Source organism: Chenopodium album, chromosome 17 (genome assembly GCF_948465745.1).
Source record: "Chenopodium album chromosome 17, dcCheAlbu1.1, whole genome shotgun sequence".
In the NCBI taxonomy this organism is placed as follows: domain Eukaryota; kingdom Viridiplantae; phylum Streptophyta; class Magnoliopsida; order Caryophyllales; family Amaranthaceae; genus Chenopodium; species Chenopodium album.
This window is the reverse complement of record NC_137850.1, coordinates 24,911,538-24,924,037: the sequence shown is the minus strand read 5'-3', so window position 1 is coordinate 24,924,037 and position 12,500 is coordinate 24,911,538. Positions and strand designations below refer to the sequence as shown.

General features: G+C 36.4%; 1 protein-coding gene across 1 annotated transcript in view; it reads right to left on the bottom strand.

Moving 5' to 3' along the window:
• LOC145588759 (uncharacterized) overlaps positions 1-9,719 on the bottom strand; it is a 42,569-nt gene extending 32,850 nt beyond the window's left edge. Inside the window, exon 1 of the mRNA XM_081645363.1 lies at positions 9,363-9,719. Coding sequence (XP_081501489.1) covers positions 9,363-9,719 — 357 coding nt within the window. The remainder of the gene's footprint in view (positions 1-9,362) is intronic.
• Between the last annotated feature and the right edge of the window lie 2,781 nt (positions 9,720-12,500).

The window sequence follows — 12,500 nt, the reverse complement described above, 5'->3', positions numbered from 1 at the left end:
TGTCCGGAAGGACAAGTGGGAGATTGATAGGAGTAGTGTTCTTCGAATAGGTGTATTATTCCGATAGAGGGTTCGGAGCTATTAAAAAGCTATTTGTTCAGTAAGTTCAAGTGATCGGAATGCCTAGGTGGATGCCGCTTCCGATCGGTAATTTTAATGCATAATTAATATTACAGCTTAATCTTGACTGAACCCTTCGGGTCACACCCGAGCAACTAACGTTCCGACACGACGAATTAATTCGGAACGAATTAATGAGTCACTCGAGTAATAAATATTTAGACGTCGGAAATCGAGCTAGGAGCGTCGAAACCGAGCGTGCATGTTGAGTTGAATTAATTAAAGATGAGACGGTAAAATCATTAATTAATCGACAATTTACCGAAATCCCCCTAACATCGGAATGCCCCGAGAAAATCGAATGCTAGGGGCATTTGGTATAGCCAAGGTGGCTAACATGTGCACCAAGCCGAGCCTAGCATGGCTGGCTAGGTGGTGCAGCATGCTAGCGCACCATCGCAAGAATGTGCGAGCAAGCAACTGAGCTAGCAGCGTGCTAGTGTGCTGGCACTGCTAGCTGTGCTTGCGGGCTAGTGCAGGGAAGGCAGGGAGCAGCGTACAGTATCCCGCAGCAATGCGTGGTGTGCTGGCGCATGCTTCTGGGGCAGTGCGAGCAGCTGGCGTGCCCAGCCAAGGGGCCAGGCAGCTAGCTAGGCAACCATGGCGCCCAAGGTTGGCAGCGCCAGCTGGCGCGCGGTGATTGGGGCATGTGGAGTGCTTGGCCGGTTCTTGGGAAGCCTTGGGGATCAATTTTTTGTCCCCCCTTCCCTTGTGGTCCTTACCTTACCCCTCCTCTAAGAATGCCACTTGTTAATTAATTAGTTATTGGCTATTTTCTTTTGTTTTTGATTTAAAAATAAGAGAAAATTGATTTTATCAAATCTCCCACATTGATGGGAGAGTGGATTTCTCACTTGAGTTTCCCTATAAATATCCCACTTGGGAATTGGGAAAACTCACTTAAGTAAGAGCTCAATTAGGCATCTCAATTGAGAGAAAACCTATAAGCTCATTAATTACTCATGTAGTCTTTTTGGTCGGACTTGGCTAACCTCCAAGTAGTAGACCAGTCGGGTCGCGTTGTGGGTGGACTTCGTCGGAGGTCCTTGCCATTTGTGAGGCTCGGCTTTTCTCAAGTAAGAGCTCCATCCGGTTAAGCGAAGCATGCTGCAAGGGTAATTTAGTTTTTTCTCTATTCTTGTTATTTATGCATAATGTTATATTAATTGTGAGTTTGTTCTTGGGCTTGGGTTTTATTTTTCGCGATGAGTCAGACTCATCGAAACCCAACAGTTAATAGATTAGTTATTTAAATAATTTAGTCCAAAGAAGCCCATAAAGTGAAGGCCCAAAGGAACAAGGTGGATGGAGATCCATGATGGTTCAAGTGGGAGCATTTTCATTTCTAGTTTTCTTAGGACTAAGGGGCCATAGTATGTCATGTTTTATTGCATCAGTAGATTATGGATGTTAGATTTTATTTATGTTAATTGATGATGCGTTAGAGTTCACTAAATAATCACAACATAATGAATCTAGGTCCCGGTAATATTGAGGTTGCTTTTCCAATTAAAAACCCAATAAACCTTTGATGTTTATGATAGGTCATGTCAAAGCTGGGTGTCATTTTATATCTTGGGAGAGTTGGGGTAAATCAAGCTTTACCATTTTTACTGGTTATGCTCAACAAGGTTACCTAAAGCGTTTAGAACCTTGAAGCAAAGGGTAATAATTAAACATGTGATGGTTAATTATTCAACCAAGAGTTACAAGAGTTGTAATCAGTAAAGAGTTTACTCACCTTGAAAATGTAATGGTTGATGGTAGGGCCAAAGTCCGGTCAATTATTTCACTAATAAAGGATCTTGGAATCACTTAAAATTCAATTGGGTTCATTTAATATTGAATGAAGTGTGTAAAAGTTACCTATATAATTCGTTTATGGTACTTGAATTTTAATTAAACATAATTATTAAACTTTTCCTTATTTTGACATAGATGGGTAGTCGTAACAATGACAACAACATTTATAATCTACGACCATTCCTTAAGAAGGATAGGTTGACAGGAGAAAACTTTTCCACTTGGGAAAGGATGCTAAGACTTGTTCTGAAATCTGAAGGTAGAGAGGATGTCATTAACACCCCATTTCCAAGACCTTTGGGTGAGGATGCTACTGCAGCAGAGGTCCGTAAGCACAAGGAAGCACTAGACAGGGTTGTGCCTATCACTTACTTAATGATTGCTACTATGGAGTCTAGTCTTCAAAAGCGTTTTGAGGACCAGGATGCATATACTATCATGCAAGAACTCAAAGCTTTGTTTAAGAAACAAGCTAGAGTTGAGAGGTACGAGCTCCATAGAGAGATTCTGGATTGTAAGATGGAGAGGGGTACCACGGTTCATGATCGTGTTTTCAAGATGATCGGCCTAATTCAAAATTTGGAATAACTAGGGCACCCATACAGTGATGAGATGACAACAAACATCATTCTCCACTCACTTCCAGAAACTTTCAACCAATTTATCATGAACTTTAACATGTCTGATGCTACAAAGACTATGAATGAGTTGCATGCTATGTTGGTTAGTGCTGAGAAGCAAATCCCTAAGGAACCTAAGAAAGAGGTTCTTATGGTTTAGAAGGGAAAGGGGTTCAAGAAGAAGGGGCAAAAGGCTAAGGGCAAGGGCAAGAAAGTTGCCAAGGCACTTGAAAAGCCTAAAGCAACTCCAAAGGCCAAGACTGCAGATGAAAGTGAATCTTTACTGCAAGAAGAAGGGGCATTGGAAGCACAATTTCCACAAGTATCTTGAGTTCCTCAAGAAGAATGGAGCATCCACCTCAGGTATTATGTTATAAACATTTTAACTGTCACTTAGGTATGTGATACCAAGTTGCAATGCTTAACATTATTAATGTTGAGCAGAAACTGCAAAGAAGTGTGGCTAGAAAGGAAATGAAGCTAAAGGGTGCACTAGAAGTGTTCGAGTGACCAGAGATAGCTTCATAGTTTTAATTTCAAAATTTTTATGATGATTTTAGACTTATTTCCAGTTTTGATGAGACAATATTTCGGTTTCTTGTTGAGATACTGATTTGGTTTTACTTGGCTTGGACAAGTGTTCATCCATGACTAAGGTAATAAATTGTTTTCATTTATGCTAGATACGAGTTAATTTTGTTTTATGACATTGATATAAGTAGATCACAAAAGTAAATTAGATGATTTAAAACAAACTTACTTACAACAAAGTAAGGTTAGGTCACATAAACCATTTGCACATCCAAAGATTACAATCGGATGGACGTACTCTTACTCTTATTTGATTATGAATCACTTGAGAATTAAAAGTCATGCTTGATAAGGTAAGATGACCAAGTCGCCTTTTAGTTGAAAGGGTGAAGGAGCTAATGACCTTCTGGAACTCATACATATGATGTGTGTGGACCAATAAGTTCAAAAACTTGCAAGAGATTTAACTATTTCATTGCTTTTACTAACGATTTAAGTAACTATATCGATAATTCCTTAATGAAGTAAAGCTTGGAATCATTGAAAAGTTCAAGAATTCCAGAATGAAATGTAAAATCGGTTTGAGATAAACAATTAACACCACAATATGATTGTTGTGATAAATATTTAACTCAAAATTAATGATCATCTAAAGGGAATTGTTGAATTAATTCACAATCAAGAAACACTATACTAAAAAGATGTGTGTTAGAAAGAAGGAATCAAACTTTGCTTGCCATGGTTCGATCCTAGATTAACTTTAATGATTTACAAATATCGTTTTGAGGATATACATTAGAACAACAATTGCGAATATACTAACATAAACTCAACCAAGCAATTGAAAAGACGTCATAAGAGTTATGGATTGGAAATGTTCCAAAAGTTGTCTTTTCTAAATAGGATTAAGGGTTATGAAATCAATGTAAAATGTTTACAAAGATGACATAATAAACCATAAATCAAGTAAATAGTTCTTCTTTGTCTTTATATAAAGAAATCTATTCCTACAAAGCTAAGTGGGAGTAAATTTAGATCTCGATGAGATTCGAGACAAGCAACAAATGGATGTGGATAACACTACATCAGAGACGAGGGCGTATGAAATCAGCTAATTTGATAAATCATATGTCGAAGCAAGCTAATTCAACTAGCGAGACTTCTATCGTCCCACTTGAATGAAAGGCTTCAAAGAGTTGAAGAGAATAATTCTATTGTTGCTCACACCTATCGTAGGTTACTTAGGATCAAAACAAACAATTTATTGAAATTCTGAGAAAAGGTGGATTCTAAAATTTTCCTATTTGAATGGTTAGAACCCATACCCTACAAGCAAGCTTTGGGTAAGTGCCAACTCAAAAGTGGCTTAAGGCCATGAAATCCATAATGGATTCCATGTCTGTAAAGATGTGTTAGTCCATGATAGTCTTACAAATGGGGTCAAACCTATTAGTTGCGTAAGCCTATTTGGGTTCTTCTAGTGATTGCTGATTTTGATTACGAAGTTAGCATTGGATATCAAAATCACCCTCTTGAAATGTTCTTGATGGAGGATATGTATATGATACTACCTAAGGGTTTTGAAAATCCAGAAATCATAGAAAGTTTTGCAAACTTCAGAAATTTATTTAATGGATTGAAGTAAGCATTAGGGAGTTGGAACATTCGTTTCGATCAGGCAATCAAACAGTTTGATTTCCTCATAGAACAGAAAAGGAATCTTCTAGAGACAAGAAGTTTTGTGGGAGCAATTGGTCTTATTAGTCTTGTATGTAGATGACATATAGTTCATATGAAATGACATATCAATGCTTGAATCAGTCAAGTAATTGTTAGAGAGTTGCTTCTATATGAAAGACTTAGGAAGTGTTGAGTACATATTGGAAATCAAGATCAACGAAATGAATCTTGAAGAATGATTGGACAACATCGAGAGACTTATGTTAATAAGGTTCTTGACAAGTTCATGAAACAAGACTCTAAGAGAGAATGTCTTCCCATGTTTCATGGTATTACGCTCAGTGAAACTCAGTGCCTTCAAAAGCTAGTGGAGTTGAATCGTATGGATAGTGCACCTTATGTTTCTGTGCCATGAAATGTACAAAGCAAGATGTTACATATGACTTGTGCATGTGTAGCAGGTTTCAAGAAAGTTCAGGATAAGCATACTGAAAGTTACCAAGAACAAATCCTTGAGTACTTGAGAAGCACAAAAGGAATGTCTCTAGTTTATGGTGGAAAAAGTGAACAAGTTGTCAAAAGTTATAAGGATGCAAGTTTCCAAACAAGCAAGATGAATTTAGATTGTGATCTAGATACATTTTGTGTCTGTATGGAGAAGTACAGTAAGCTTGAAGAATTCAAAGCAGAATGTTGTTGCATATTCAATGTTAGAATATGCGTTTTAGCTACAGTAAGTGTATAGTAGTTAAGAAGGAAGTTTGGATCATATTGTCTTGTGACTAAAAGGATACCTTTTCCAAAACAAAGAAGCCAAGGTCACATCACAAATCCAAACAAATAGATATGAGATATCACCTCATTTATGAGATTAATGACAAGCAGGATTGTCGTGATCTGCAGAGTTTTATTATGAATGAGAATATCATTTATTAAACCCCTTCCACAGACTAAAGTATGAGAGTCATATCAAAGTCTTGGATTTTAGCAAGTTATGTAATTCAAGTTGTGTTTGTTTTGAGAAAATGTATTACATAAGGAATGCATATATTTGTAGAATTATGTTTATAAACATAAATTATTATTTCTCTTATTTAATTATGGTTTTGGAAATTAAATAAAATTTCCAAAATAATTATGAATTGATGGGCTCATCAGGTTGATGACTTGGTGAATGAAACCCCACATGTGAACAAAATTCATACATTATTTAAGTTCCTAGGTCGAAATCATTAAAGTGGAAATAAATGATTTCAATAAATGGACTAGCATGTAAGATTGATTGGATAGCGCAGTTTCATGGGCTATAGGGGTATAGTGATGCTCGGTCAATCACTTGGATATGCATGAATGATGCATGATTGAACTATTAACCTACTTTGAAGTTCAAGTATAGAGCTTCCGGATATATTAGTGGATTCCTTTGACATGAGTGGAACATTGATTCTATTAAATGATTGATTTAACTGTGGTACATTCAAACGCCTACCCGTAACTGGAGATTATAAAGGATGTTTCCCGGTTACTTCAAAAGTTGAGTGGGAGCCTTGTTGCTGCAAGATTGAATTGAGTTTATCTATTGTAGGGAATATTTCAAGTCATCCCACACTTGAGCCCCACTGTGATCATACACTTAAGCATGGTGACGTCCAAAGGGAAGGAAGCTAGAGCAAAAGAGTCGCTAACAAGTTTTAGGAACTTGTAAACCGTTCACGGGGTGAAGGTTACACCCCTTAACGATCCAGGAGATCGTCAACTCCAATAGGTCTGGAACCAAGACTGGAAGTTCGGGGATGAAGGTACAAATCCAACCTAAAAGAGATTGAACCTGCCCTAATAATAGGCCTCTACTTTATTTTACTCGTATTCATGTGCGCTTTCTGACTAACATACAATCAATAGGATTACCCTAAACCTGTTTATCTATGTTGGTTGAATTTTAATGCACAAATAAAACTATTATTGGCGATCACTTGAATTATAATCATATTAACCTAAACCAAGATTATTAATTATCTTATTAAGCGTGATTACAAGTACAAATTCCCTTTAAACATGCATAAAAGGGGTGATCAAGCAATAACAATAAATAATAAACATGAAGCAACATAATTATAATCATCATCATCATAAAAATCTCAATAAAGCATAATAACAATAGCAAGATCCTAGGCGTGATACTAACAATGATTAATAACAAACCCTAGCATGTCACTAAATAATAAAGATCAAAGCTTTATTCCTAGCATGATACTAACATGCTATTAGAAAAGAAATAGGAAGCATTCTTTTAATCATACTTGATATTAGAAATTACCCTAAACATGATACTAGGAAGCAATAAAACATCCTAACATGATACTAGGAATCAACAAAACAATCTAAGCATGATTTCTGTATCAAAAGATCAATAAAGCAATTAAAGCACTTACTTCGATGCCTCGTACCTCTTTCTAATAACAAAATACACACGTTAGTAACTTCAAGGAAAAGTATTAAAACAAACACTCAAATTAAATAATTGAAATAGAGATTTGGGACCAAACCCTCAGAAATATCAAACCTTTCACGTCTAGGGCGAAGGCAACTTCGAACTTGGCTAGGTGTGTCTATAACTAATGAATGCGGAATTGTGTTTGTAAAAGGGAAGGTTTAGAAAGAGAGAGAGAATCAAGAAATTCTTGATCAGAGTTGATGATTGAAAACGGAGGTCCAGGGACCCTATTTATAAGAAAATAGTCCGAAAACGATAGAAAATACTTCAAGTTCAACACGGAATAATACTGCCATTTGTTGCCAACGACAGAGCTTGTCGCTAGACGACAGGACCGTCGCCAGGCGACGCACTGCGACGCCAGGCGGTGCGTGGGAAAATACACGTTATGTACGCGGAATCCACTTCTCGATAAAATTAAGTCGTAAAATCCATGTTTAAAGGGTAAAACCATATTTTCGTAAAAACACTTATTTTATTCCAAGTAAAACTCATACAACATAATTATCAATCCTAATCCTATTAGGATTTAAGAGAACTTTCTAGAAGATTCTAGAAGACATAATCAATCCTAATAGCTTTAGGAATGATAATTAATAATAGGCCCTTCTCTAGATCATTGGGCCGCATATAAGAACCAAAACGGGTCCAGTTTAGTATTTTGGCCATAACTTTCTCATTATTCATCAGAATTGGGCTTATAATATATCGTTGGAAAGCTCTTTTTGAGCCCCATCCAACTACACCATTATTGGACCCTTGTCATGGACCAAACTAAACTGGATTGGCTATTTTCATAAAATAAAGCAGGTTTTCGAAAATAGAAAGAAAGGTTTTTATAAAAACTAACCACAACATTAGACTTTCCACACTTTCACTTCATTCGATTATGATTCGACGCGAAAGCTATTCATCACTGGGTTTGGTTTTGGAGAGACACATTTGGGTGTCTACACCTATTAAATTAGGGAATGTGTCATGGTCACTTGAAAAGGGGGAATTCAGAAAATACGTGGTCGCGTTCAAATGCATTACTCAGTAATCATTTGGTTTTGTAATTGGAACTCAGATTTCAAGAAAAGATTTGTAGATTAATATGATCTCGACACGGGATGCAATCATATTATCAAATCGACACACATTGACTTAAGGAATTTGAATATTGCACACTTGTCTCAGACAAGTGGGAGATTGAAGGATTTATGTCTTCGCCATGTGCAATTACTAGATATATATATGGATCAAATTATGGAGATAATTAAGTTCGTACATTTGGGTCGTCGTTATATCATAACTACAGGTACTAACGATCTTTGGGCTAGTAAAATAGGCCAAAGCCCAATTGGACGTATCCTATAAGGTCACACAAAGGGCCTAGATCAAGCACGAGAGGACGAGGCCCATGATGGGCCTCATCCCCTAGTATGACCGGCCATATGGAGTGATATGGAGGGCTTTGGGCTTCGTGACTTAGTCTAATTATAATGGGATTATAAATTGACTAAGTGCTAAGGGTTTTCAGTATTGTAATTCAGTGATCAGTTTGATCAAACCCTAATTAGCAAACACGAGACCAAACCCCTCTCATAATCCTCTCTTTCACGGCTCTCTCCTCCTCCCTCGGCGCCGATTGTGGTTGTTCGTGGTGGTGTTGGTTCGTGGTGGTCGGTTAGTCCATTAAAGGTGGTGATCGCGGTTTTCCTCTTTCACTCGACCAATTTAGTATTGGTGGACGGCTCGTTCGAATCCCGTGGACTGAGTAGAGGAGCAACGCTTGTGGCTCTATTCTCTCCCTGATTTGCCAGTCGAATAGCTTCGTGGAATTCACACTTCAAAGGTATGATTATGTGTCTTGTGTGTTATGCATGCAATCTTGGGATTAGGTGCTTTATGAATATGATTCTTGTTTTTCCGCATTATAGTACCTATAAACTCCTACGGTTAATAGTCTCGGTTTCTTTAATTATCAGTGTTTTATTATCAAGTGTTTCCATTGTTTTAATTATTTCTTTGTCATTTTCATTGTTAGTAAAGCAATGCTCGTTATCTTAGGTAAGGGAATGACACGAGGAGTAAGCAAAAGAAGGCATATTATTAAACTCTGAAATCATTACATCAAAAGCAGAGACGTCCGTTGGGACATGACTACTAACTAATCTAGGGGTAGGTGCTAAACTAGGGGAAATAGAAGGAGGTGCAACTATAAGAGACTTAGAAGACTCAGATTCAGACTCAGACTCAAACGATTCAGATTCATCGAACATTGATCCTTGTCCTGTGGTGATGGAGATTCTTCTTCCACTTGGTGTAGTCACCTTTATGGTCTTTTTCCATCCTTGAACTAGGCCTTCTGCCGCAGTGATGAGCTTGGAGGAGTCGAAGTTTTCACTTTGTAGCACTATTTGGATGAGCGCGGAGTTGTCGTTGACTCGCTTAGGATCATTCTTTTCGTATCCAAAGAGGAGACCCATGACGTTAAAGTCAAATAATGGAGGTGTTTGTTCCTTGTGCACAGGAACGGGAATCTCATCTGGAAAATTACAATCCAAGAATATCTTGAATCATGGTTGTTGTATTCCATCTTTGACAAATGGCTCGGGAAACTCGTGGCATGGGTAGTCTTCTTCTTCTTTTATTAACTGTCCATTTAAGGTAAGGGGATAACGATCTGAACACGATAATAATATTATCATCCAATGAACACTATAATGCCATTTTGAGATGGTTCACTGTATCTCAAATTCTAGTTCACTTACTTTCTCTACTCTTACATGAACTCCCTCACACACGAAACATAACCTTTCCGTTAAATGTAACAAGTACTTTTAGGTTTGAAATGTATTTTACTATGAACCTAAACTTTAATTGTTGGTCAAAAAATTAAGAACTTAATTTACTTGTTAAATTTTTTTTATCTTAAATCGCTTCACGTTCCTTTGATGGTCTTTTGGGGTGTTTTTTTTTAAAAAAATGAATAACTACTATTTTACCTACCTTTGACTAGAATAACTATTGTACGTACCTTAGACTAGAATAACTAAATAATTAGATTATGAATTTTCCTAATTTGGATTTGTTGTGTAGTTGGAAAATTTATCCTATATTGTATCATTTATGTGTCTCACTTTAAATCGTACTGAATTTAATATTTAGTTTTCTTTATTGTATAGATATTGACTTTAATTTGTACATATAGTAGGTGATATTTTATTTTTTGGTTTTCTATCAAAATATTTAATAAATTAATTTACATTTGAATTTTGTAAAAGAAAAGTTTTTTAAACAACATGATATTGAATTAAATTGTTGATGACTTAAAAAAAAAGGGGAAATGTTTATATTTTTAATAGACATGAATGTAACGTAATTACAAAAGAATACAGTACAACATTATTTCATTATGCAGTTAATCCCAACGCACTAATTTATGAAATACTTTACACCTCAAATCATTGATTGCCATTGTGACCCCTAACTGTGAAACAATTTAGTTTATACTAATACTATCTAACTTAGTGAAGATAATATGACAATTGAATTAATACTATTACTATCAAATTTGGTGAAGATAATTTAATTATGATCGGCTACGAATAATAATATGAGTACTAGTTTTTATTTATAGGTTATTATAATAATAGATTAAAAATTCACCTTGTATTACCTACTGTTCTACCATATCCTTAAATTAAACCCAAATTTATCTAATTTGACAAGTGGCACATTAACATTAGGTGTCTACCTTTTATAAATACCCCAGTTGAAGGCAACCTAGCATTTCATATCAATTTGCAACTATTCAATCTCTTTCCATTTAGTGTACCTTGTTTCCGCACCACCTCTCAATAAGTCAGTAATTCGTAGGGATGTTGCTTGTTATGTTACAATTTTTTCTACAGAGCTCCACAAGTTAGTGATGCCAAGGAATTAGATTTCAACTCATTCGAGTATTACAAGCAAACAAACTTCTACACCGTGTGGATGACAAGGGAAGAAGTTTGGGATATAATTCTTTATCCTGAATCCAAATTCGACCCTGAAGTCAACTACAAGATGATGCTTCTCTTAACGGTGAAGGTCCCATGTAACTAGCCCACTTTCCTAGCCTTGCCGACTGTTTTCCAATTGATTTGAATTTCCACATCTTACTAAGGTGGCACCTCTCAAATGAACCCCCTCTAACACAAACACCTTGATTCCTTCATATTTAATGCACATCCTTGATCCTAAACCAGTTATAAACTTTACCCCAATTCCGTATCGAATTACCTCCCAATCAGAAGCACTTAGGATATCTATGATAACGTTTGCCGATGGATTTCAAGTGGTCAGGCTCCTCACTTTCCATCATGTCCTCCACCTTGAAGTTATTAGGCAACTAGCAAATAAGGTTTCACAACATCACACCGTAGTTATTGATCCATTTTCTAGCATGTACATTCCTCAGGTTGTAAATATAACAACTATAACACCTTCAACTCTTCAAGTGTGCTAGTTTGCTGGAACATGAGTAATGTCTCAAGGCCCTTATTCATAAGGAACTTTGAGGCTATGTACGCACTGCACAACCCTGGAATTGTTCTACTACTAGAGACGAGGAACAAGGTTTCCAATTTAAGTGAAATTGTTACCAAAGTACCTGGTAATTATAATTTCATTCACTCTATAATGGACATCCATTCCGGTGCTGTTGCTATTATGTGGAAGTGGTCTGGGAAATACTCTATTACAGTTCTCAATACAAGGGGCCAGGTCACTTGAGTGTTTTTGAAGTGATTCTCCAAGTACTTATCTACCTATGCCATCGGAAAAGCTAGGCTAGTGTCATTTATTATATGATTTGTGTAATTCTTTTTCAAAATACTTTGTGTAGAGTTTTCCACCGTTAAGGAGGAGGAGGAGGGCCTGAAGGTTTTCCAACATTTGCAGTTAGTTTTGGGGCTGTTTGACTATGGATGGTGCTTGAGTATGGAGGAGGTTCGACTATGTGGAGGCCATGAGAAGGATGTTTAGTTTCGCTACATAAGTTATGCATTAGGATGCATATTTAATTTCGCTTAAGTAGGTTATGCATTAGCGTCGTCATTATATTAATGTATTATATTATGTAGTTGGTTCCAAATTAAAACTACTTAAGCTTATCTTTTATGGGTTATACTTCGTGTAACTTTGTTACGTGATGTTGTTTGTTTGTTCTAGTTTAATGAATTTCTAAGTTAACTAATGTTATGACACATGTGCACTTTGTTATG